Source organism: Anser anser (genome assembly GCF_964211835.1).
Source record: "Anser anser genome assembly, chromosome: 13".
Classification (NCBI taxonomy): domain Eukaryota; kingdom Metazoa; phylum Chordata; class Aves; order Anseriformes; family Anatidae; genus Anser; species Anser anser.
In genome coordinates, this window is record NC_139734.1 from 15,485,935 (window position 1) to 15,513,718 (window position 27,784).

General features: G+C 47.3%; 1 protein-coding gene across 4 annotated transcripts in view; it reads right to left on the minus strand.

Annotated features, from left to right (window-relative positions):
• Positions 1-27,784, minus strand: part of GPC3 (glypican 3) — a 148,945-nt gene that overhangs the window by 10,463 nt on the left and 110,698 nt on the right. The window contains exons 7-8 of one of the 4 annotated variants that reach the window (XM_083796866.1): positions 17,366-17,519; positions 8,152-8,288 (exon numbers count right to left, since the gene is read on the minus strand). In XM_083796866.1, coding sequence (XP_083652992.1) covers positions 8,170-8,288; positions 17,366-17,519 — 273 coding nt within the window. In that variant the 3' untranslated portion in view covers positions 8,152-8,169. Of the gene's footprint in view, positions 1-8,151; positions 8,289-14,126; positions 14,931-14,970; positions 15,178-17,365; positions 17,520-27,784 lie in introns of those variants that run through there. The other 3 variants (XM_083796867.1, XM_083796868.1, XM_083796865.1) reach the window with 3 other exon arrangements.

Below are 27,784 nucleotides of genomic sequence, written 5' to 3' on the forward strand. Positions count from 1 at the left end.
AAAAAGGGAAAAGAAGCTAGGGACCCACGGCACTCCTCCCCACACACGATGTGCCTGCACTGAGCGCTCTGTCCTAGCAGCTCCCTATCAGGCCCTTCTATGCAGATGGCAAACTGTGCATTTCTACGCGGTTTTGCCCTAGATGTTGATTTGGGGCATTACCTGCTGCATTTACCCAAGCCTATGGGCAAGGCAACATGCAGCGGTGGCAGGAAGTCTCCCTGCGTCAGGGAGAGGGGGAGATGCCTGCCAGCCTCCCACATACTTTTTGGTTCATCCCTTTCCAGGTGGACCCCAGCAGGCTCTGGGGGACAGTGCAATGCACTGCTGTGGTTCTGTGAGCTGCAGGAGCCCAACAACAGCCACGAAGGGACTCGCACCCCCTGCAGCACACCCAGGCCTGCAGGTGCTCAGCAGGATAGTGTCCTCTTGAATCAGGGCAGTCTTGTAAAAATCCAGGTATCTTGCTTGGCTGTGACAACGCTATCAGCTGAAGAAAGCCCTCACAAGACACTCACATGCCAACAGTATCAAAATACTTAGCTCCAATACCATTATTATTCTGGTAGATTACAATCAGCATTTTAAAATCTTGACTCGAGTATCCACAGTCAATGGTGGTGGATCAATTTTCTGTTAGGAATTTTTATATTGTGAGAGTTTTTGTACTGTCATTCTTATTTGGAACAAACAAAACAATTGCAATATTAGCATTCCCAGCAGAGCACGCATTTAAGTTCCTGACCTGTTATTGCTCAAGGACTTCTGCAGCTGCAGATGCCTGCTTTGAGCTACGGCTAGGTCACTTTGAATGATGCTCATAGCAGAAGGATCAAAACACTTACAGCTTGATCAAAAGGACATTTTATGAACATTGCAGCCAGAGTTAAGTGCTGATGTGAATACTTAAATTCGCCTTTATATTAGCTCAGCTTAGTTCTAATAAAATTAACACCCTTTTAAATAATGCACTCAGTTTTTATTTGTTTCATGTTTTTGTGCCTTATGGCTTTGAAAACATATCCTCAAAACCTTTCCATCACCCTGAGAATGTCCAGCTGTGTTAGGATCTGGAAATCAACTTCTCCAGCGGAATAAGAAGGGTAGCTGCTTGTGTTATTACTCCACCTGCTCCAACCTGGATTTATCCACCAAAGGTTTATTTTTTTTTTGTCCACCACAAAAGAGGCTAAAATAGTCATAGCCCTTCTTTTCCCCAGTAGAAATAACTATCTGTAAATAAACAATTAAAAACTGAACTGCAAGCACCAGCAGTACCAATGCTCCTTTGAAAACAGACAACAGAAAAAACAAAGCAGTGAAAAATCCAGTCTCTTTTCTGCTCTTATACTTGCACATTAGAGGAAAAATGAACTTTCCAGTCCAGGACAGGGAATGTCTTATTGGTGCAATACAGCCATTTAACTGTTCTTTAGAGATATTCATCTCAAAAGACAGAACAGAAAGAGCATTTTCCCCCCTTTTATTTATTTATCTTTTTTGTGCCAACTCACCTTAGCTGAAAAGCACATTGAGATTGTAATTATGGGAAGGCCTCATCTAGTAGATTTGTAAACTCAGCTATCAGCTTGAATTACTGGAATTAGCAAGGCTAATTTAATGTCACTGTTCAAAATAGCTCAGATTTGGAATTTCTTAATGGCCTTAGGAGAAGGAGCCTTTATGCATACTGCAATCTAGGCTTCATTCTTAGACTAAATTCCTTCTCATAGATTTTGTGAATGCCCTGTTTTGTAGCCAACACAAACTCTGTCCAGTAAAATAATGTAAGGACTCAGAATGAAAAGAGATTAGCTGTTCCCTGCTCCTGTTATTTTAAAGCAGAAATAACTTTGGCTTCTACTGATTCATAGACAAAGCTTGAAATGCAAAGCATGCTCAACTCCAGATTCAGCATGAAAAGGACCTTAAAATATTCCCGAGTGCAAGTAATGGACTTATTAGAGGGATGAAAAGAGGCACTTTTCACAGAATCCCAAGCTCCTTAGTCCTGTCATATCAATAATCTTGCTTAAGAATTTCATTCTATTTACATTTTGTTCCCTTCAAAATATCTTGCCCAACTCATAGGAAATAAAACATTTACACTTTTAAAGAGCTGATTTATGTCTGCTAGCGCTCAGTGGCAAGTGTTGTAAAATGTCTGCGGATCACCCAAAGCGGGAGCGTGCGTGACAGCGTCAGGACGGTGTGTGACAGAACAATCCCGTACAACACGCAGTTTTACACCTGACAATTTATAAATGAGGAGGTGATTTTATAGACTTGGTTAAAAGCATCGTTTTTAAATAATGGCAGTCAATTGTGTTGGAACTCAGTGTACCTGCAATCTGTTCTCCTCTCCTTTATGTTTAACACCCACAAAAACAAAGCTGACAATGACAAAAAAAAAAAAAAAAGCTTTAGAGATATCAGGAAGGAAATCTGCCTGGCTGTCCTTAAGCTACCAAAACTTACTATTTTTTTCATCCATTTTGCTTAGTCTTTGCAGGACAGTTTAACAAAAAGCAGCACTAAACTAACAGGGGTAATTTTGACCCTTTATTTTGAAGAAGTGACTAAAGACCAATGGTAATTCAGGAAGAAATTACAAAAGCCGGTGTAGAAACAATAGGAAAGCAGATGGAGTTATCCCCTGATCACTCCTTTTTACGGAGCACAGTGGGATTTTTCTCTGCTCGGCTCCGCGTCCCTGTGACGATTTGCACCTGTCAGGAGTGCAGCAGCACGGAGGGGAGATGAGACGCATCAAGCCACATCTGCACCGGCAGAGACCCAAAATCCCAAAACACCGAGCTGTGACAAGTGGCCTTCCCAGGACAGCCTCTGCACGATGCGTGGCACCGGCCAGCAGTGGCTTCCACAGACCTGACCGCGGGGTTTTGCTCTGGAAAAGCAAAGCGTAGAGATTGCGTGCTGCCATTCACCCAAAGGCCTCGCAGCACACCACAGGCATTAATTACGTTCCCTGCTTTGCAGAGGTTAATTAAGCACTGAAGCCTCGTGGTCCTCAGGAGCCAAGCACAAGCTAATGGCTAAAACTGAGCTGACATTGCAAGGAGGGTCCATGAGCATCAATGGGCAAACTGGAAAAAGCACCCCTGAGCGCCCCGAGTTGCTTTGCAGCAGCATCCCCCTCTTTATAGCATGCTTTTAATTCCTCCAGCTGGGTCCCAGCAAGTCCCCCTGCAAAGGCAGCCGTTCGAGGCTTTACTCTGAACGAAGCATGGGAAACAGACACACCAGGGAGCAAAGTCCCGCAGTCCTCTCTCAGTGCACCCGCCCAGCCCTTATTCCTTCAGGACCCCAGCCAGTCTTTGACCTTAGTGGTCATTTTTCTTACAGATGAACTCCACAGCCCTGATGAGAAATTAGCCAAGAAGCAACAGAAGGTCCCCAAACCATCCTTGCTCCTGCCTGTTACATGCCGCTGGCTACCAGGCAGCTGTGGCACCCCACCCTGGGTGGGACAGGCTGCAGAAGGATGCCCCGGCTGCGTTTTTCTGCCCATCCTCCCAACCCCTCCCGCCCCAAGAAGCAGCACTGTGAGCAGAGCCCTTAGACAAACCATTTGCCTTGGGCACATGTGCCAAGAAACAATGGATTTAGATGAGCAGCCTGCAGACCCACAAACACACTTTTTCCTTAGTTCTAGGTTTTTGTAACAAATGCAAAAACAAAAACACAAATGCATAAAAAATGATACTGGTGCAACAGAAAGCTGGACAGCAAAGGGGGATTGCCAGCCCCCTCAGCTAACAAAAAGTGCTAGCTGTGCTGCAGCTGTAGCCTGGGAAACCCATTAAGACCACATGGGGTGTCAAATTGTATGTAACATGAGTGCCGGACTTGCAGGCACCGTGTGACGGCAGCCCCACAATGGAGCCGGGCGGAAAGCACGTCCAAAGAGACCGGAGATGACAGAGTTTCTCAGCACATGCCTGCCTTTGCCTCCAAAAGCATGGAGGAGCAGGTGAACAGGCACAGCCCTGCGCAGCCCCCTGAGGAAATGCAAAGACACTGTGAGTTTGCTCCAAGAGACCTGAGCAGTTGCAGACAGAGGAAACATCCTCCAGCCCCTGCCATGGGATGCACAGAGAAGGATCTCGGGGACAGACCCAGGCTGATGCAGGTGTCCTCCTGTGGAGCAAGGGTTGCTGTAGGAGCTGCATCTGTTTGCTTTGCTTTATGGTTAGTGCAGTCCCACAGCCATCCAGTGCCCCAGAAAGGCACCTCCTGTTGGTGTGGGGAGATGAGTGGGAGGCACTGGACTCAGAAACTGAAGGATTTAGGTGGCAGAGGGATTGCACAGGCTGCAGAGAACTCCCTGGCTACCACAAAGCCATGGTGTGGCTTAATACCAACTGATTGAAAGAAAAAAGCCCTCACTCCCCATCACCTGCTGCAAGATGCAGCAGAGCAAACACTGCAGTGCCTGGAGAGAGCAACCCACCAGCACCACAGCCCTGCTCCCACCCAGCACCCAAAGCATTTCAATCCCAAACGCCAGCAAGAGGGAAACACCACTGTTAGGTGCTAGGGTGCCACCTTGCAGAGACATGGGCCACCCAGCCCACGTCCCCTGCCCTCGGGAGCCCTCCCCAACAGCCCAAAAATACCGGTGAGGGCACGGTCCCAGGTCAGCAAACTCCCCTTGGGCCCTGCTGCCTGGAAGATGAGGCACAGAGCAACAGCAGTGGGGGTGCCCAGGGATGTCCCACAGCTCTGTATAGTCCCCCGTGCCCAGGGAGCCCTGGAGCATTAAACCCAGACTCAGGTTCTGCTGGCCAGAGCTGGCATGTTGGAAATCAAGTTGGTCAGTGTGTGGGGGCTTGTAGGAGGTTTCAATGGGATGTGAGGGATTTGGTAGCCTCTGGGCAATCCCACACAGCGGTCCCAGTTACCTTGTATCCTACATAACAGGACATGGATAAGTATTTTTACAGACAAGTTTCTGCTCTTTAGTATATGCAGTTGATCAGGGTTAGTCTTACTGCCATTAGCAACCGAAATCACTCTCAAACTTCCTGCTTCCCCACCCAAGAACAGCAGTTCTTTTCATTCAACATGTAGAAATACCTCCTCGCAGTCTGCTTATTTTTTGATTTATTTTATCTTTTTTGTTGGTACACAGAATCATTTTTCTTTTTTCCACATTTTCTAATGAGTTCTGGCGGTGGGAAGTTGTTTGTAAATCACGCAAGCATTTGTTTTACTGGAAACATCTGCTTTAACACATTCGTCTTGAAAAAACATTTTTTTAAACAAAGGTATTAAGCTGCAATGTAAATTGGGCACATCTGTTTATGAGTCACTGCAATAGCACTGCCTCCAATCCACCAGATCACACAGATCTCCAGGGGCCTGATCCAGCAGAAATTGGAAACTTAGAGCTCACTCTGCTCCCTTTTCCAGCACTATTTCTCATAGAGTATTGCTGACTGATTTAATAAATTAAGGGCACTAAATAGGAAAGACCTATTTAGCACCTGCTAATAGCCTGAAGTACCTGGCTCAGTTCGGCAAGGTACTTCAGCCGGTGCCCAGCTGTACGCATGCCCAAGGACTGATTTCGGTGGCATTACTTGTGCATTTGGGGACTACCAGACCTTCCTCTGCCTGCAGTACCGTGCTGCCTCCGTTGTGTTCAGCCATTCAAAGCATTTAGAGAAGCCGAGTAGAAGGAAAGGCATCAGCTGAACCTCCAAGATCAGTACCTGGCCCACAAGCTGGCGCTTCCTCCCTGGAAACCCAACAGTCAGCAGACCTCAGGCAGGAAAAACCACACGGCTTCTTCCTCTAGAGTAGCTCAAGAGCAAACTAAAGTAAACAGGGAGCAGGAAGGGGGCATCAAAAAGACAAGGAGATGGCTGAGAAAGGATTCCCCACAAGATCCGCAGCGGTAATGCAGGGCACACAGAGCCTTTGCTCTGCGCACCCAAAATACCGCCCCTGGCTGCAGCAGCTCCCAACACAGCCCTCCCCTCCGGACAGACACCTCCAGCAAACACACCAGGCTCCAGCAGCGACCTACCCAACCTGATGATCGCCGCTGACCCACATCTGGAAAAAATCAGTGTATTGGTGAGAGCACCCACGGACAGAACGCACATCAGCCACGCGGAGGGGCGAGCCAGCCCTGCATGCAGCCACGTGTTTGCTGCGTGGTGCTGGGCACACCTTGAGCCTCTTTTCGTCTTTGCAACAGCAGAAATAAAGCTACAAGTGCCAGGAACAGAAATCAAATGCGACAGCACATCAGGTGCTCCCTGACAGCAGACACCGAATCACAAGCAAGAGAGTTTGCCCTTGGAAGGGAGGGAAAGGAGAGCATTTCTGCTATAAATGCATTCTTTCACATTCTCTGAGCTTGCCTTAGCAGATGATTTATGTGGACAAGGGAAGAGGAAGAAATACTGCAGGCTGTGTTCTGCTATGATTTTGGGGAGCACACAACTTTTATTTACTTTTTACCAGAACGATCTACACGGAAACCAGAACAGGACGAGCAAATGTACCAAAGCTGCAGAGCAGCCGGTGGAGAGTTATCAGCGAGGCAAAGGATATTACTCAGACTCTGATAATAACCACCAGCTCCCACCTGCCAACTGCAGTCTGCGTAACACAAAAGTCCAAAAACATGCTTCAGCAGATGTCTGACTCCCCAAGCAGGAAGCGTCTCCAGTATCCATGGGACACAAGCAACTCCAAAATAGCTTCAAGCCCAATGATTTTACAGAGACTCAAGATACTGAGTGCATTTGAATTAAAACAGGAAGGGAAAAAATAAAGGATATGTATCACATTGCAGTTGCAATTTACATTTCAGAAATCCTGCTGGGAGTCCTGTGTTGGACCTTAGATGGTGACATACGCCCTGGCAGCCTGTCCAGCTGCCAAAGCAGCCACAGCCTGGAGTGAGCAAGGTCCCACAGCAACCAGCAGTACCTGCCACTGCAGTGCATTCACCCCAGCGTGCCTGGTTAGGAGCAACTAATGGCATATCATCAAGCAAGGGAGCAGCCAGCCATAGATAGGATGCAGTGACCCTGGACACGCAGGGACTTTCAGTATCCAGCAAAGGACAACCAGACAAGGCTTTTTCTCGAAGTAAGGTCTCAGAAAATAAAGAAACTCACTGCTAGCAAGTAACGTCCTCGGGCTGGGTTTGTATTTATGACCCGCGCTGGGCGCAGACCCAGCCTCCTGCTGCAGCTGCCCTGTGCAGGGCAACCCATGCGGGAAGCGCCTGGGACAGCAAGATATTGTCAAGAGCTCTAAATACCGCTGAAGACATTTTCTGAAACAACAGAAGCTAGTCAAAATGCCAGATTTCCATTCCCACAGAAAACATGGAATGTGCTACTGCTCCAAAGCAGAACAAAGGCAAAACGTGTCCAAATTTTCTGTTGCTTGAAAAAAAAAAAAAAAAAAAGGCAAGTTGAATTGGGGAGGCCAAAACATACCACTCCAACAAAGTCCAATCAATTCATTTAGATTTCATTTTTCCCGTGGTGTAATTAAAACAATCTCAAACAAGGACAAAAAGCCACTCTGGAGTGAAAGCTGACGATATTACACATGCCAGTATGGGCAAACAGGCTGTTTCTGCATTTCCCCACTGCAGGAGCAGAGAAAGATGTTTGAATTTATTTCCAAAACAGAAAACCTGTCCAAAACCCCAGCATACTTCACTACATCTCAGTTCCAGCAGAGAGGCATTTTCCAATCAAAGTCTCCCCATCAGAAAACTTCCAGCCTGCCCTAGAAGCACCACGGTGGAAGGTTAAGTTCTGGGGTCAGCCCTTTTTAGCCCAAAGTGAGATATACCATAGACCCACAAGAGCTGGCAAGATTGACAAACCTGGCTTTTGCAATTCAGAAGCACTCAGCTGCGTGAAATTTGTTGATACAGCATAGAGCCATCTGGGTTCTCCTCAGAGCCATGAAAGCCCTGGAAACCACAAGGGCCAGGGATGCGTGGTGAAGGCAGAGCGCAGCCCACCAGCATCCACTGCGTGGGAAGGACCTCTCTCCTCCAGTTCACAGCTCATTTATCTCCCTGTGCGAGGGGTCGGGAAGCTGGTGGAGGTCCATCAGGGAATTGGTGGAGCCAGCGCTTGGACACACCTGGTTCAGTTCATGTTACTACTGGTGTTGGCCCCAGTGAGGACGGCAGATGTGCACGCACAGGTCACAGCTAATGCAGAACAGTTGAAGAGAGCTTCCTCCTGACGAATGATGAATTCCCCCGTTTCTGAAGCGCACTGAAAGTGAACAGAGCAGTGTTGACTCAGTAACCGATCGTGTCCTGGTAATACACGAACTGACGAGTGATTTGCAGTCCAGACCCAATGCAAGCTATTTTTACTTGCAATTACAGCAAGACAAGGGTTGGGGAGAAGAGAGAAAGAGACATGAATTTCATGAAACATGAAAACACCAAGTCCTGGGAGATTTCTCTGGAGGAGCATCCCTCTCCCTCTCTTCTTTATCTTTTCAGCAAGGGCTAAAAAGACAGGCTCCTTCCAGGCCAGGTTTGTGTTTCCAGCTGCTGGCATAGAGAGTATCAACCACCAGTGCCAGGTGCTCGGATCAGGTCCATGTACATGCACTTGTATTCATAGAAAAATGTAAAAAACAGTTTTCTAGAGTGCAATGCTCCGTCTGCATCTATCCTAACCTGATGGATCTCGGATAAGGAAATCACTACCGTGTAGGCTCTCACTCAGCCACATCTAAGTAAACACCAGCTCCGCAGAGCCTTCACTTGCTGCCATAATGCAATGCTGCAGCTTGCACTGCTAAGTCATTGGCGTGATATCCCATGTAAAAACACATATTTGTTCAAGTTCAATGAAGGGAACCAAGATGCCAGGATTTTTCAGGCAGTCTTGAGAGTTTCAGCATTTCCCATCTTCTTCCCTTTAGGGCTCAAAGGTACTGTGAAAGTTGTACACAAGTTTTCTAGTAAGAGCTGACTTCCACGGTCCACCTGAAACAACATCTATCCTCTTGGACATCTCTCTCAGGCCAAGATGATTGACAGCAATGCAACAGCCCCAGCTGAAAGCCCAGGACCCTCTCATAGATCCTTTGATGAGACAGGGTCACCTGGACAAATGTTAATTGTGTTTGCAGTTTTTCCACACAGTTTCCCCAAGATGTGTTCCAGGCAGATGCATGTCAATGCCATCCTAAGCCAAGCTTTGTTTAGGAGTCCTTGATGGATCTTAGTTCCACGAGCTTCCCTTCTTGTGTTCTCGACTCCATACAACCTCCGGGTGTCCCTGCTGCACGATGTCCTTCACATTCAGTACTCGTTGCCTGAAGTCCAGTCCCCAGCATTACAGTGGCATGCTCCAAAGGATCCCAGTGTTGCCAACCCAGTCGTGCTTTCAACCAGTGGCTGTGGTTTGTTTCCACATGCCACCGTTTTGCAGCACTGCAGCCACAAATCAGCTGCAGTGTTGTCCCATGCCTACTCTCCTCCGGCGGTACTCCGGTGGTCAAAGAAACCTGGCCATTGAGGTATAACCAGAAGCAACAAATTGCAATGTGATCACAAGGATGAGATAACAAGGGCACCCGCCTTTGCTCCGTATCAGGGCTGAAGACAACGCAGTGAGGTGTGCTTACGTAGAAGTCCGCAAGGAAAGGACATAGGCTGTGCCAGCCTGTCCTGGATTGCAGAGGAGTGGAAACACTGCCAGTAATGAAAGCAGCCCTTCTTCACGCAGGACACGTCCAACATTTTCTGAGACCACGAGCCCCAGCAGACACGGGGCAGGACAGGGATGTGGGACAGCCCAGCCCAACACACACAGGACATTTGTGGGATGTTTTATGGCTGAGGGCAGCACACCGACACAAGCGCCGGGCACACGCAGCAGCTGGCACAGCTGGGACATGCTCTGGGGCAGGAGCCCTCTCCCGCCACACCAGGAAGGGCTGCTCGCTACAGACTCATTTATTCCATCACTGTAATCACCCTTATCAGCTTACCTGCAGTAGGGCATTAGTAAAAGCCAAGCCACTCATGAAAGGGGCACCCTCTCCTACGTGAAAAGTCAATCAACACGTTGCATTGTTATCAGGCTTGCAGACAAACCTCTCTTTGTACGGCAAACGGGCACAGATACGAAGCCCTGACTATCAGTGTAAGGTTATCTTGTCAGTCCATTAGCAAGTACCACCTGCTCTGCTTCTGTCTGAAATATCCCTTTATTGTCGTCCCTTAAAAAGAAATCCATCTAAACTATTTCGTCTCTCCCTGAAGAAAAACAGCACAGAAAGAAGTTTGTATTGAGTCAGGAAGTGTGTTTCCCAGCTTCAGAAGAACTCATGCATTTTCAAGCCACAGAAAAACAGATTCATCATTCTTTAAAGATAAATATGACTATCACTATTGCAACTGGGCAGATCTTTGCATACTTGAAATTGTTTTGATGCGTTCAGTCATGTATAACGTTGCACTCAGTAACACTTTAAAGATACATCAGCTCCCAAATTACACTGTTGAAAAATGTCTCCTTAGACACTCTGGCACAACACAAACTGTTACTCAAACTTGCAATCTATATTTAAGCCTGAATAGAGGGAAAACCTTTTGCCAGAAGAGTAGCATTACAAACTTCTGGGACTAAAAAGCAACCACAGATTTACAAAGACTTGTGCGTTTGTATGGTGTAAGAGCAGCAAATCATCTCACCTGACCTTGGGTATATCTCAAACTGTTAGATTTCACCCGGTCACCATATACTGAGGCCAGGAACCAGACTTGTCTGCACTGATTTGAGATTCCAAAAGTATTTAGACCAATTTCCTCTCACATTGTGAACGTGATGCATTTGATTTACGGCTACACAACTATCAAGGATTTAAATGTCTTGCACTGATCCTGCTTTAAAAAACCTGGTACATTATTCTTCACTTTTGGTCAAAGGGGACCAAGGAAGTGGAAACCAGCTCCTAAAAACGCAACATACAAATGTCTCAGTCAGATTTAGACCTGCTACCACTACACTGAAAATACTTTTAAAAAATACAACTCAAGACCAGAAAAGTAAGAACATGGGATTAACATACCCAGTGGATTTACTTACTGATTTCATAGATGTTTTTGTATATATACAGCACTTTGCAAAGTGCATACTTATACTAATACACGAACTTTCTAGTTTTTCAGCTGTGGACTTAGCATTGCTTTGGAGGAACTCTCAGCATAAAAGTTAAAAGCAACCTTTAAAATATACACATTTTATATCCTGTGAGGCCTGAAACAGTCACACCATCACAAACAGCCATCTGAAGGGTCCTATAAACAAGCGCATCTCTGAAAGCCACCAATAATTTACCCAGTCTGTCAATTAAAAACTAAAAACCAAAAAAATGTTGTTGATTTCAAAAGAGAATTAGTGAACTTGATATTCAGTTACAGTTTCAGCCAACTGCTTTGCGTGACCCCCCTCTCTATCTTCTTGCTTATATTTGAACAGCGACAAAGAATTCTTGACTTCCAACCAAATTTTCATTAATAGGAGAAATTTCAACAAACACAAACACTTGAAATAGAAAAGCAATAATCAAGCTATTGCACTGTTTTATTTGGTACAATTCCAGCTCTTCCATCAGGATAATCTAGCTGACATTCGGCCTTGTCGGATTTTTGCCCTGGGACAGGATGAATGTCTTGTAAAACAGCATGTTTCTGCTATCCTTGCTTCAGTCAAGCATTCAACAGCACCGTCTTTGGAAAAAAAAAAAAAGTTGCTGCTACAAAAAATACAGTTAAAAGTCCTAACGCTTTTATTAGAACAGGAAAAAAATAAACAGCAGAAGGATACTGCTTCAAACCAGAGCAGCTCACCTAGTCACAGGGGACAAGGACGGGGCACCTCTGCTGAAAGTGGGGCAGAGCCCCGCACAGTAAGTGGGTCCTGCGACAGATCTTCCTGCTGTACAGCAGGAAGGCACAACAGCCGCGTGTCCCCACACTGTCAGCAGAATCCACACAGACAGGGACGTTTTCCACCTGCTGAAGGAGTATTTTCAAGCAAATTGGGTATTTCAAAACGTGTCTCTCAGCAGACAGATAAACATCCAAATGAACTGAGTGTCCAGGCTCGGCACTAAATCAGGCAGAGCAGCATCAGCAGATACTTGCAGCTCAGATACGGGCACCCTGAAGGCATTTACAGAGAAACAATCGCCATAATAAAGAATCCGAAGAGGTGATCTTGTAAATATTTTAAATGCCGCTGGGCTGCCTCCAAACACAAGCAGTGAGAGCGCCCCAGCAGATGCCCGCGCACTCACAGCACCCTTGGTGCATCCACCACGCTGTCCTGTTACATGCAGATACACCCGCCAAGCAGCAAAGGTGGCCAAAAAGCCTGAGGACAACCATTTTCCAGCATGAATACCCACTTCTAGAGGAAGCCTTCCCACAGGAATGGGCTGTAGAAACCACGAGGGCTGCAAACAAAGTGACCCTGCCTGGCCTCTAGTGCTGCCACTGCCCGGCACCCACACCCCCCTCTCTGACCACAAACAAGCAGCCTGCTGCTCTTCATGGAAAAGAAATTCAGATGCCGTGGCAGCAGCAGCATCTCCTGTTCCCTGCCACAGCCTGGGGATAGAAGGAGCTCAGATTCCCAGGATGTCCAGAAACAAAACCGGGAGAAAATGGGGGTAATGAGAGGAACACAACCAAAGAAATTTGTCAAGACTTCCTGAGATGACCCAGCCTAGAGGACACATCAGTGGCTAAACAAGGCAGAAGCTATTAAAGTTACAGAACTTGGAAAAGCAAGGGACACCTGGTGCTGATCCTGACTTTCATCCAGCACCCAGGTACAGCATGCGCGGACTGCTGGAAAACCACACAGCCAGCTTGGCTGGGCAGCAGAAGCTGCAGCAGAAAGCAGGGTGCAGAAACAAGGTGCTTTCTGAGCACCGCGCCAGCAATGGGGCTCAAGCTGCAAATTCCCTCTGCCCTTATAAATAACCAAGGGAGATGAGAAAGGCAACACTCCCTGCTGTCCAACCTGCACGAACAGCCAGGCAGGGGAGCTGTTTTACACACACACACTGCCAAGCCATCTTTATATATCTTTATTGCATACATCTATCCTTATACATCTCATGGGATGAGGCCAACTTCCCTTCCCAGGATAAACTATTTCTGCTTAATTCTGCCAAATCCATCTGTTCCCAAGACAACTTTTGTTACTGCCTAACACAGATATTTTGGAAGGGTAAATCTTCCCCTTTTCCCCTGACCCCAGCTGCTGGACTGCTCAGGATGCTCCCGGGTGATGCTCCTGCCACTAAAGGCACCGTTTCCATCCCAACAAACTCCCCAATAGCCTGCGAGCTGCCCAGGGCACTGCATCCACCGCCACCTCTGCAAACCACCTGAAAAGGCTGCACCTCCTCTCCCACAGCCCCTGCTAAAGCCATTCGGCACAGGAGCGTCTCCAGCACCCATGTTTTATTTTCAGGCTTCCTGGCAACCGGCTTGTCAGTTATAAGTGGCATCTTGAGTGAGAACGCCGGAGGTGAGCTAATTAGCGGGTGGCTGTCTGGAGCAGCAGCGAAGCGCCAGCTTCCCCAGGCTCTGTTTGCTTTGGGTACGTGGTGTAGGCTGACTGATCTCAGCAGTGTGCGAGGACATGTTTGTATCATAGATTCTGGAATGCATTTGCACTGACTCGCAATTTGGGGGAAAATACTATAATTTATTCGCTGGCATGATTTGCCATTGGTGTGGCATAAATATATGCGTGCGTATGTACACATCTCTATTTTTGGAGCTCCGTGCACAGGGTGCCAGTTCCACGGTTACTCCATTGACAAACAGGAAGCGCTCTTCACTGAGCTGGAAGGCTTTCAATCCTCCTCTTATTGTAAACATTATCTGCCTTCAAAATCCTTAATGTGTTGCAGATGTGACAAACAATAAAAGACCTATCATAAAAAAAGTCTGCCATCTCCATGTTTCCCACTGGGGCAACATAATAATGAATTTATTAGCATATAGCGCTCACCAGCATATGTTTATAGTCACTCACAAACTTTTGACTTGACAGTTTACAAGTATGTTTAAATCATTAAAGTTTAAGTTGACTGTCCAGTTATTACAGGGTCATTATAAATAGGAAACAAAGGTTACATTTTATACAACAGGCGATAAATCAAAACTAGTCTGTATTCAAGACTGACTTTTTTTATTTTCCTCCTTTTGCTCTTTTTTAGTTTCCACATTTTTCCAACCCTTCGGAGGGACACCTCGCTGAGGCCAGCACCGAGCAGCTGTTTGCAGTTATTACCCGGCAGGACCGGCGGCACCCGTGCCGGGGAGCGGGAGAAAGTCTGACTGCCAGGACAGACGCACTATCCAAACGACCTGCCTTCTGGGTGAGACAGCGCTGAGCTTTCCCATGCAAAGGCCGCGGCAAACTGACAACTTTTTCATTCTACCTTCAGGCAGACCCGGTGCCTGCCTGCGCTCAGCTGGAGTCCCCCACTTCTCCTGCTCCCCGTGTCACCGACAGGACACTCAGTGGGATGCACATCCTTTCGCACTCCACTTTGCTGCAAAGATTCGGTGGCAGCATGATGTTTATGTGCCTCGTTAAAGCCTTTATCTTATAGAGTGATCCCATTACAAATGAGATTTTAAGGCAGGGCCAAGAACCCGGGGCACATGGCCCAGACGCGGTCCACAACCTCACTTCACAGGACCACATGATTTTTATCCTGTTACCCTTGGATAACAGGACGACGCACGCTGCAGAGCTGCCTGCCAAGTCCATCTGTACAGCACAGTCAACCCTTAGCGAGGGAGGAGTTCTCTGCTGCTATCACAGGGCCAGGGATATTTCCTCTTGAGCTGAACCAGACCTCTAAGAAAAAGAAAGCAAAGCACCCAGATGCATTCCCCAACAGCAAACCTGAGGACCAGCAGGGAAACATGCTCGAAGGGGGTTTGCACGTTTGGTCACCACGCTAGGACACATGCACTGCTGGCCATCCAGCCGCCTCGCTGCCTGAGCACTGCATAGCATCCAGCGTGTGATAAAAGCAGGGAACCGTCAGCGGCTCAATCCCAGCTGCTCCCAGTCCTTTGTGTCTCTATTACAGGGTAACCACCTTGGGAAAGAGGGAGATAAAGCCAGGCTAAATGTAAAAGTTTGTTTCACAAAGTATTTCCAGATTTCAAAGCCTGGCATCATTTCAAATCGGCTTGCTAACCTAAAATTTAGAATTTGTGGAACAGGGGGAAACGTGGAATGGTTTCTGGTCCCTTTTATTTTCTTATGTACTTATGATATGATGGAAAAAATTAATTGAAAAATACCCTTTTCAAAGTGAAAAGAAATATTCTCAAAATGTTGAAAGTGCTTATTTCCACACCATCAGCAACTTTTCCTGGGCTTGTTTCCAACATAAAACTTGAACAGAGTCACAATTTATATCCAATACCAACCAAATATGATTCTGCCCCTGTCAGATCAACTTGCCTTTCTGCTCTAAGACAAAACACACACACACAAAATAGCATGCTCAGCTGAGGAAGATCCAGAAAGTCTCTCTGGCCACCACGATGGCACAGCACATGTCCTCCAAGGCCAGCTAGCGCCTAAAAGCTGTGCTGGTCAAACCCAGTGCTCTTAGCAGCCTGAGAGGCTTAACCTGACGAGAAGACAATGCCCCAAGCCACTGCTGCTTTTTCACTCTGTAAAGTTAATGTTTACCCAATCTGTAGCAAAGTCAGCAGCAAACACCCTCCAGCAGAGTAGTACAGGGAGGATAAGCCCTCTTTTCATGTAACATGTTCACATACCACAGTGACAAGAGAGGTCTAAATTGCTAGTCAGGCAGGTTATCTGGGAGATCAATACGGTGATTAAACTAGCCTAGAGAGATAGAAGAAGGCAGAAAGGATTATATACACAGCTTCAGAGATCACCAATGATATTATAAGGAAAGCTATAAGAGGAAATTAGAAACACGTTAAAATAGCATAAACGTGTGACACAAAGATCATGGAAAATGAAACACATATCTCTGCTCTCAACTCAGAACAATGTGGATCACCTGCATTTCCTTAACATACACTTTGATATTTAGTTCTTGGATGAAAGAAAGGACATTTTATCCTTCTCCGAATTACATATTTCTCTTTCAGACCTGGATTGGAGGACTTAAAAAGGCTTTTCCTTCCCTTAACCAATATTTGAATATATGTATTTTATATATTTTACATAATGTGTCAATAATCTTTGATATGAAACTGGCATTTAATATTTCAGCTCTCACTTCATTAAGGATATTTTAATTATCCCAGACCAATGGAAGGGAATTTATAAACATCTGTGCTTCGTTTAAGAGCCCAAATTTGCCTCTTAAACTTCAAAGCAGTAAAGCTGATTTTATCCAGGTTCAGTTGTCTGGTCTCTCGAAGAGCAAAGCGCAGCGCTGGAACCAGCATTAATTGGACCAAACCCCCAGCCGCAGACCCGCGTTCAGCAGACACCACACATCCACAGTGGACGTGGCCTCAAGCAGCCTGGTCTTGCTCATGTGAGCACAACAGACGGTGCTGCTGAGCTCCACGGAGTCAGGAGGAGGACAGCAGCAGTTAGGGGGTCGGGGAGAAGGCACACACCAACAGATTTGTGACTCCCCAAGTAGCAAATGGACCTTGACTTCCTCGTCCCAATGGGTGACCGGGTGATCTTACTAATAATGACCTTACTAATAATATGGCTGACCTTACTAATAATGTAGCCTTGAAGCATCAGGATGCTTTGTAGCCATCTTCAAAGCAACCAAAGACATGAATCATACTGACAGTCAATGCAATTTTAGGCTCCTGAGTACCTAAATCACTTCTGAAAAATGAAGCTGAGTTCTTTTTTTGTTTGTTTTTTTCCCATTTGTTTTTAAATTACCCTAAGTCTCTAAACCCTACATCAGAAACAACCAAGATGTTTTGCTGCAGTCGAGCCATCTTTACTGATTTTCTGAAGCCCTCCACAAAGCAGAGAAGCTCACCTTTAAACTCACAAGCGTGGGCAGCAGAGGGAATGAGAGAAGAGGGTGACTGATACCTACAGCCAGGCTGCCCTCAACACACCCCTGCAAAACCCACCTGGAAAAGCAACCGCATTACTTTTCTAGCTGCTGCCTCCGCAGCACTTAGGCTAGCCAGCAGGACGCTGAGTGCAAACAGCCTCTGGGCCATGGCAGCGGAAAGCTGAGCAGCTCCTCGTGCCGTCACCCAGACTTACAACCCCCAGAGGGACAGCCGCTGCAGGACCACCATCCCCATCACCTGCTAAGAACCGGAGCTGGTTCCTCACTCGCAGCTCTCCGTCCCCAGAGCCTCTGCTGCAGTCATCTTCATCATCGCAGTCTCCGCTCTCCTCCTCCTCCTCCGTGGTTTTGCCCATGGCTTTTTGGCGGGGCAGAGCCATCCCTTTGAGCAGCTGAAAGACAGGATGTGACAGTCATTTAACAGCTTCTGCCACCCTCCCCACCTCTTCATCTCACGCTTGCAGAGGGATTGGGTGACAAGAAGGGGACAGGACTGGGTGAAGCCACAATGGTGAGCCAGTGCATGCCTTGTATCAAAGCACTGAAGAGCTCAGGTTCATTCATGGACAAAACCACTCACAAAACCTCGGTGGAAGAAACAGGAGGAGGAAACAAAACCACACTGAGTATCTCTGATCCTTGGCTTTTCCCCAGTGAGCCTCGCACCAGAGGCTGGAGGACATCTACCAGCCACCGAAGCCCTGGGGTCAGCAGCCAAACGCATTTCCAGAGTTGAGCCAGATTGAGTCCTGCTGTCACGACAAAAACTAGTGGCAAGATGAAGCTCTTCTTTTCCCCTGGAAGTTGGACACAGAAGCAACGGTGCAGCTGAGCCGCAGTCAGCGGTGGAGGGCAAGCAGAAGCAAGCATCCTTCACCCACTCACATACAGGGAGCAGCTGAACTCAGCCCCGGGCTTCGTTACTGCTGTGCTACCATGGGTCTTCGTGTTGTCAATTCGATATAAGGCGATCTTTTGGAAGACAACACTGCGTGGCTGTCATGGATTATCACCTATCTGAGAAGTAACACGTGTGAAAAGAAATGACAGATCTCTCCGATCCGTATGGTGCCCCACAAAAATAACCTAAAAATCTCCTTCTTTACTCTTGAAGTACAGAGGATGCTAGTTTAAGTTTTTGGGATCTGCAAGAAAAGAGCAGCTCGGAAAATCAAGCCCACCACTTCCAGAGAAGACTTAGACTGACGGACCACTCATTCAGTCCTTTGGCAGAGCATGAAGTGGACATGAGAAAATAAAACAAAGAGCTGCTCTCAATCTCAGCTAGAAGTACTGGCCCAGTAACGACCTCAACATTTCCAGGGGCACTGACACCACTTTGGGCAACCAGGACAGCTCCATACATCACGAATCCTACCACAGAGGTTCAAAGAGCCCTTGTCCTGGCATAGCCCTGCCTAAGGCAGTCAGCACAGTGATGACGGGAGCACCTACAAACATCCTCCCCCACGGCCAGGCTTTTCTTCCAAACCTCTCACATTTCCTGGTGTGTTTTTGAAGATGCTCGTAGAGATGAGCTTTCTAACGGCAGTGGATTAAGGCAGGGTTTAACTTTGCTAGGCAAAGCAAAGCAGTGACAGAATCTGTAATCCACACAAAGCAACTCTGGTATTTTCAAGCAGAAAAACAGTTCCAGTGCTTTAAAGTCAAGTCCTAACTAATCATGACAGGTTGCACATCACTGAGATGAAGATTTGAATACCTCCACTGAATGCAGGGTCAGGACTGCTTTCAAACACGGGTGGGAGATCTCAATGCTGCCCCTTCACGGTGCATGGTAGGATTAGACACATCTTTAAGATACTGGCTTCCTCTTCCCACTGACTTTTCTGATTATGCTATTGCTGAAAGAACCCAGCTATTTCATCATAAACCCAGCTTCGCTTTGAAAGTGTGAGTCAGCCCATTAATATATGCTGAAAATTTCTATCACTACCACTACACTGCTAAAAGCCTTCTTGAATTTAATCTCAGTATTAAGAAAAATAACGAAAAGGATAAGTAACAGAAGATATTGCAAAATGGGAGCCTTCTGCTTACTTCAGGGGTTTAGTTGTTTCCATCTATTGCAGCAATATGCGTGCCTTTCAAGGCATTTTTTAATATCTGGAATCTAGGTTATATTTTTAAACTATTAGGCTAGCCTTAGAAAACAGTTCCTAAAATATTTAGCTGCTGAAGTTTATACAGCCTTGGAGGAATGCTTTCAGCATCTGGCTCTCTGTCCACGGCAATGTCCACATACCTTATTGTTTATATTAAGAGTAGCATAGCATAATGAAAAACAAATGGCTCGACGTGAGACCACTTCGGTTTTCCTGGCCATGCTGTCTGTGCGCGCCGGGCCCTGCGGGCAGAAGCAACGCGGCAAACCTCTCCTTCGGGCATGCAGCAGTCTGCCCTGTGCCACAGCCGTGCTTTTATGAACGGAAGACAAAAGGACACTGCAAGAAAAGGCGGTGGTGGTGTGGGGGGGGTGTTCCCTGATGCATTTCTCCCCTCCCCAAAAGCTCAGGGCTGGGTGATAAAGACCCACACAGGTCCGCGGCAGGGAGCAACCGAGGACAAGGACACCCCGGCATCACCATAAGCATTTTGGCAACTGCAGCATTAACCTGATGTTTCTTCTCAGAGCAAGCAGCAGTCCGGCCGTGCCCACATACCCTGAACCAGAGATGGCCTGGCTCCACACCCGCGTTAGGAGGTAAAATGCAGCTCATCCCCCCGAAACTCAGGGAAGCTCGGGGGATGAGTTTCCGTGGCCTTCAACAGGCTTTGGCTCAGAATGTCCAACTCACTCTTCAGGAGCTTTATTTTATTTAGATATTTACAGGCCTTTCCCAGAATATTGCATGACCACAAAAAAAAGAGCAAAGCAAATGCAGAGCTGGGCGTAGCGCAGGGCAGACCTCACACAAACCAAACACGGCAACTGCACAGGCCTTATCACTCCTTGCATTTCTCTCTTCCAAACTAAGCCCCCAGTGTTTATGAAATGTTTTTAGGGGAAATCGTGCTCAAAGGCACGTCGTGCACTGGCTCTTGCTGCAGAGCCTGGTGTTTCTCACATGCCATGGCACCGCGAGACCTGTGCCCCACTCCTGGCAGCGATGCCTGGTCAGCCCTCCCGCAGGCTGCAGCAGCGCTGCCCCCCCGGTTACCGCACACCTTTTGGGCAAGGACATCGAGCCCAAATGTCGAAGGGGGACCAAGAAGCACCGTGGTTCGTGCAGCCACATGCCACGGACAGACAACGCCTGTCAAATCCTGCAACACATCTTTACACTGTAAATAAGGAATTCAGCAATAAGTAAGCTCACTGTAAATAAGGACTTGGTAAATGACAGAGCTAACAGCATTCCTCAGAGCAGTTTATCAGCTGAAAATATTATGAGGGTGTCCCATACCAGTTAGGGCTCATTGCCCCAGCACACAACCACTAAAAAAGAACACACAAAAAAGCCCCTTACGGACCAAGGGAACTGCAACCATGCGGCTACAGGATGCTCACTTCTGCATCTGAGGCATGGAGCAAAACAGCAGGGACCTCACCGTACATGTCAGCAGCATAACTTTCATTACTCACATGAAACAGCAGAGGCCTAAGGAACTTTCTAGCAGAGAGAATTAAGTTCTGGGATATTTTCAGATTTAATAAGCTTAGCAGGAGGGGTGGAGGAGGTCGGGGGGGAACCAGAATTTTTCAATTGTTTGTTTTCAAACGTTGAAATTACTGAGCATTTCTTGTATTACTTTTTTTTTTTTTTTTTTGGCATGCTATAAATTTGCAGCTTAATTTCTCAGCCTTTGTAGCCATAACAAAACGGGAACTTTCTGAAAAATGCCACACGGGCCTCACTGGCTGCATGTCCCTGCGCAGTGGTTGGCGGCCACCCCGTGCTGCTCCTTCCTCCACACGGCACAGCCGGGAAGCGGGTGCAGAGGGAGCAAACATGAAACACGAGCACAGCCCTGGAGCCCTCTGAGCATGAATGTAACCAGAGCCCCTCTACACACCACAACCCAGGGTTACCACTCACAGGACTCCAGTGAAGCCCCAGCTTTTAGCCTGGCTTTATCTGAAACAGTCAGTGCAGTCTACAGCAACACCTGGAGAAAGTGCAGCATCCTCAGCCACGGGGAAGGGAAGGTGCGGATGTGGCCAATGCAAGCTGATGGTGGTGTGCAATGGGTACGGTGATGCTTGCAGGCATCGAGACATCCTCAGCCCTGCAAACCTGCCTGGGCATCAGCACGCGCCTTCACTGTCTCAGCCAACACCTTTCCTCTAGGAGAGGGGATGCGCTGCAGCAAAACATGACCAGGAAAAACGCTTCAGGAAATAAAATGGTACAGAAGAGAAGATGATCCAGGGAAGCAGTGAAAAATGAGAGGCAAAGGAGGTTTGCTTTTGCTGAAAGGCCACCCCCAAGCAGCCAAATTAGATGTAATGACTCCCATGCAGGCCTTGTTTGCCATGAAGCTACAGCCAGAGCCACAGCCACAGCCATGCTCAACTACCATTACACAACCTCCACCATGGTCTGCATGCTTTATGAAATTATATTCAGTGGACTGAACATAGCTTCTCCATCCTTAAATAGCAACTGGAGCTGACTACTACCCTAACATTACAGTTTATTCATGTCCTGTGGTTTAAAGCCTATAGTAAGAGGCAGGAAAATACATAGTCCAGTGATCACTAAAGTAGTATGTAACAGTGAGATAGCTTTAACTTAATCACAATTCACCCAGCTGCAAGAGTTTACAATCATATCTGCTCTTCTTTGCTAAACCATAATGGCAAAAATACACTATAATGTATCCAACGTAAACGAGAGAGCTAATTGTGGGAGTCTGCGCGCATGCACATGTCTCAGAGGTGTCTGCGGGGCATTCATCTCCCATCTGCACAGTAACCACGGAAAGAAACACGTGGGCCACATCCTTTGCTCCTGACTACGAGTTCCACCAGCTCAGACGTGCATCAGTTTTACTTCCAAGCTCACGCTTTTAAATCATGCCCCCACCCTGGACATAAGGGCACTGGCACAAGGGATGCCGGGCAGTCCCAGCTGGTTTCCATATAAATATTTGTTCCTTGGCTTGTCCTGTGGTCTCCCTGAAGCTCAAAAAACAAACCAGATCAGAACAGTGTGCCGAGCATTTCTGCAAGGAAAGCTCCCTGGGGCGTCCCAGCATGATTTATACAATTATTCATAACCATACAGTGACCAGACAAAAACAGATGCAGCAACGCAGGGTAATGACTCAGCTGGATTTGGACGGGCCACCGTATGTTGAAATCTTTATAACTCCTCATTCTTAACAACCACTTCACTCAGAGCTCACCATCCCACCAGCCCACTGAGCCACCTGGTCTTGTTTTTCCAATTTTAACATAAACAGTGAGAGCTGCAACATACTTTTTATCATTAATCTCCCGTCTCCAAAAAGGAATCAACATTGTGTTCCTTGGACTGTAGTTTAATAGCCGTTTTCTCATTTTGGAAACTATGCTCACAGTATTGCAAATATCAATTTGAGCAATACCAAAATTGTGCCCACAAATTCAGATAAAATATCGGCACTGAGATACAAGCACTGTGCTCCTTTAGGGCAGAAATCATCCCTTTCAACATACTTCAAAAATATGTAAAGTAAATAGAACAGCCAAACAGATTATTACGGGGAATAGAAGACTTTTAGAAAAACATTTAATTCCTTCATAAGTTTAGGGGGGAAGTCTGATTGATATTTGTAATCTTTTGGTGGACAGAGCTGTCATTTAATTTAGCTTGCATGACTGAAAAAATTTAATAAAAGTGTTCCACTGAGTTTTACTGAAATTCTTCGCATGTTTTTAGTAAGCCTCTGGAATACGATCAAACCTAAAAAGCTGGAGAGGATGGAGACTGATCTTGCAGCTAAAATAATATTCAGAATTGCAATATACATTTAATAATCGAGCATCCACATCCAGAGTGCTGTATTGCAGAAAATCTCTGGATGTCCAGCTACGTACCGCTTCGCATCATGAAGAGGACCCCGGGAACCAAACCCAGCAGTGAAAGCCAACCTCTGGCCCTGCTAGAAACCTTTCAGAAACTCGACTCAAGCTACCAACTCAGGACTGCCCGCAAAATTTTGGATGCCATCCTTCAGGAGCCTTGGTAAGAAAGAGTGTTGAAGGAGCAACGCTGTTCTTTCTCCTCGCATTATGTAAGTCGCCTACTCCGACCACATGCTTTCCGACACCCAACACAAAGGCCACCATACTTCCGTACTTCCCACACAACCCCTGAGATTCCCAGTAGGTCAGGTTTTTCCATTTTAAATTCCAGTCTGCTGAAAACATTGTTGGGGGGGGGGGAGGAAAGGGGATATATCTTATAGCCAATCCTAACCTTTAAATTTGCAACACTGAATAATTTATAGGTGGCTTTTAAATCAGGGCAGCATCATGGGAAAAGTGCAGATTTTCACACGATACTGTTCCCTGTTAACAGCTCATTACAATGTACAGAAGTATATTCCCATTATGAAATACAGCTGGGGCTGTTTTGCTTACGAAGGTCATTATCTGATCACTAGCGAGAATCAAGGCAAGGAACCCATTTTAAAAGCCTAAAGTTGTGGACTTTTCAAAAACTCATGTGTTTTGAATTTTGTGGCCTGATCACGCACAAGCATGCAACAGGGAGAATCGATTCTCTCCACTTCCTTTGCTTATTAGCCCTAGAAATAGCATGGAAAAAATTATCTTTTATTAGCAAATATTTTCTTTATTATTTAACCAACCCTCATCATTGGATGCGTTGATGCCCTCCCCTCTGCCTTCCTATTTCCCAGCTCCGTTCCTTTCCATCCCTTCTGTGGACAGGCTGCCTTGGCAGCACAGGAGCATGCACAAGCCGAAACTCGATGCGACATCAATAGCATCAATTTTACTTGCTTCTTTCTGAGCTCTAGAGAGCTTTCTCTGTCTTGGACAGCAACAAAACACAACGCGTATTACAGAAAAACTCAATGTTCCCTGGCACCAAGTACCAAATGCCACTAAAAATAAGGGAATTTAAAGCTTTGTAAATTGTAAATACCAGGATCCGTACTTCTGCCCTGCAAGATTGAGTGCATGTGTGCACGCACAAACAGGCATCGCTGCCCTTTCAACAACATTAGCCCACGGACAGAAGAGCCCATTTCAGCAGCAGGACAGTCAAACTGGCGGTTTTGTTATGGCCCTGCTGGTTGGATACATCTTGGCAGTGCGGATGAGGCAGAGAAGAAACCTGTTCCTAATTGTACTCCTATTTCAAGCTCAGCACAACAAGGAGCAATTGCTAATCAAATGTTAATAAACTGGAGGTAGGCTTTGGACCTGGAAAAGCCATTTTCAGTGCTTAGAAAAACAACGCGTTGGGCATGTCAGCTGTTTTATCAGCTGCTTGAAAAGCAAATTCTGCACTTCCCTGTGCTGCCTGCTTCAAACCACCTCAGGTTTTGCACTGCTGAAGCAATACTCAGCAAACCAGGTCCCAGCCAGCACCACACTCCTCCTCAGGGCAAGGGGGGCTCAGAGTCTGTATCATGCTCTCCAGACACAGAAGCATTTTACTCTACTTTTAGTAGGCCCCTCAAAATGCTGTTTCCTGGAATAGGAAGAATTCCCCGCCACGCTCACCTTGGGTCCACCAGCACAGCAGGACCCCCTTTACTACCTTCACAGGCCCCAGAGAAGACACTCAGCTGTCAGTAAATCAGGTTTTCTGGTCACTCTCCTGATAGCACCAAGAAGCTGGTGACAGCACTGAATTATTGGCCAAAGGGTTGCCCTACTTTATGGATCATCAGCTTAACTTTAGATTAGCTATCAAAACTGACAATATCCCTATGGGTAAAAGAAGACAGATAAAGACCCCTAAACGCTGGCAGTAATTAAAATGAGTCCACACTGGACAGTAAATCTCTGTCAGCAGCAGAAGGGGCTGCCAAGCCGTTATGAATTGCTGCAGCTTGGTGACTGCTGGCCGGTGCCCGGGACAGGATGCTCCTGCAGGCGCGGAGGTTTAAGCCCTCCCTGGCACCAGGACGGGCTCCTGCCTGCTTCTCCCTCAGTACGGGAGGTGTCACTTCCCTGGCCCCAACGAATGCTCGTTCATCACAGGGCACACACGAAAAAGAGATTACCCGGGCTTTACGATCAGCTCATTCACCTTATAGGCAGTTCCTTCCCCACGCAGCTATTTATGGCTTGTTTTTGTGCAGCAGTCGGAAGGACCAGAACAGCACAATGCCAAGCGGGGCCGTGGGGTCCAGCCCAGCCCGCTGAGGACCTGGGGACTCCCCATCTGCTCCCAGCTTGTGCCCTGAGCCCCACATCAATGCCAACGCTGCAGAAATGCTCCGTGTGAGATGCTGCTGCTGTTCCTTCTTCTCCTTTGTGTTCCTGATCACAAACCATCACTTCACCATCCCTTCCTACAGACCTCCTTCCACCCCCATTAAACACAGGTCTCTTTCAAACTCCAAAACCAATCATTAACTTAACACAGTCGCATCAGGTAGTAGATAATGTTTCAGCACCTTGTTGGCGTCTGTCTGAATCTTTTCCTGCCAGAATAGGACTCCTACAAGTTAGCAGTTCTCTAGAACTAAGGTAAGAATGAGGCTTTTTTTTTTTTTTTCTGCAGAAAAAGCAAACCAACAACACAAAAATACTGCAGCTCTTCTTCACTTTGCTGGGCTGACCTGCATCATTTGCTCAGTCTCTGCTACAGGGCCCGTATCTGCTCCAGATTTGGTGCCACTTGTACCAAAGCGCCTCCTGCTACATCACCGGTTCACTGAGGACATTTGGTGCACAACCCAGGTGAACATTTGTGCTGACAACACCTGTATCTGGGTAAATGGGAGCAGAACACCACATTAATCCCACAGGTGGACTGTTAAACCTGCGTGAGGGAAAGAGCTGGTATCTCAAGAGCACTGCAGTGGGCTTTCAGACCGCCTGGAAGAATGAAAGGGGGTCACAGAGTGATGCCCCCAGCAGGCAGATACCCATCTATGCCTGGTAAGGGACTGCTCACCCACCAGAGCCAGCGGGTAGAAAAAGCATTGCAAAGATGCTCCTTTCCTTGCTAGCTGCAAGCAATGTATGCCTCAAACGCTTCCCATGCTGTTTCTTCAGTGATATCGTGTTCCTGCTTCTTCTCCCCAACAAAGTTTATCCTTCTCCTACCACCATCCACAGTAGGAGATGACTTCCCTTCTCCTGCCCAACCACTCTACATCACTAGACGGGGGAACATGGACCAATTTGTCCACCTGCCAAGCAGCCACCCCTCAGGGGGTTGGCAACTGAGCAAAGGAGGGGTGTGGGAGCCTATGTGGGCCAGGACCTATCCACTGCTATTATCCATATTTTCCATATTTGTTTAGTTGTGTTGCAGCAGAACCCTGCTATGCCATCCAAAAGGCACTCAGAAAATCCTAAAACACACGTCACCAAAAAGATAAAAGATCAGACAACAAGCAGTGACAGGGCAGGAGCACAAGGAACAATACAGAGATAGAGGTGGAGACAACCACCTCATCACCATCACGTCATTCAGATATCAAAGCAGAGATGGCCTCGAAGGAAGGCGCCCTCAGCCTTTTGTTACCTGAGGTCAGGATGTTCCACCACAGGCCAGCGCCCAGTTTAAGTGATGGGTACAAAAAACACAAGGCGGATGCATACGCACAGCTTCAGAGAGTGGTGCTTTTACCTCTCAACCAAGCACACATCTGGGCTTCGGTACAGCGCAGTCCCACACCAGAGCACCTAGGAAGATGGGTTGGTGTTGTACCACTATCCTACCCTGAGCCACCTGCTAAAAACGACTCTCTGGGAAGGGGACCGGCATGCCCGAGGCAGGCGCGCAGCACAGTGTGGGTCCCTGCCACCCTCACCCACCCGCCAGCCAGCCCAGCCCCGCTCACGTCAGAGCGGCTGAGAGATTTCCTCTTGGCTCAGGCTCCGGCACACGTGGCTGCTCTCCGGCTGTCAGCGACGTCTGCTGGGGCTGCCTGAGAGAAGACATCTCGTCCTTGGCACCAGGTAAGAAACAGCAAGCTGAGAGCTGTGTCGGAAGGGTTTTTTTTTTTTTTCCCCTTCTCCTTCTGCCACTCCACAAACAAATCTGTCCCAGCAGCTTCCCCTTTTTCCCTAAAAGCTCCCAGCAGAGAGGGAATTCTCAAATCATGTATTTTTGTGCACAATGTTGTCTTGTACAGAGGTTGCTGCCAGAATACACCCCCCCCCCTCCCCATGATTGCCACACCCCAAGGGGTACCCTGCCCTCCCAGGGGCTGCTCTTTTTAGCTTTAGCTTTGCATTTGTTTAGTCCCAAGGCCCTGAAAGCTCAGAAAGCAACTGCAAACAGCTCTGCTGAGCATCCCCAGCTCCACAGGGGACCCAACAACCACCTCGCCAGCCACTTACCTACTACCAGACAAGAGAACCCTAGTGCAAGGGTAATTACCAAGCTGTTGATTTCAGCAGAGATTTAAATCATGCAGGAGGAGAAAGACCCATAGCTAACAAGATTGGGGGTATTTGCCATGGGAAGAGAGAGCAGCCGGCCTTCCCTCC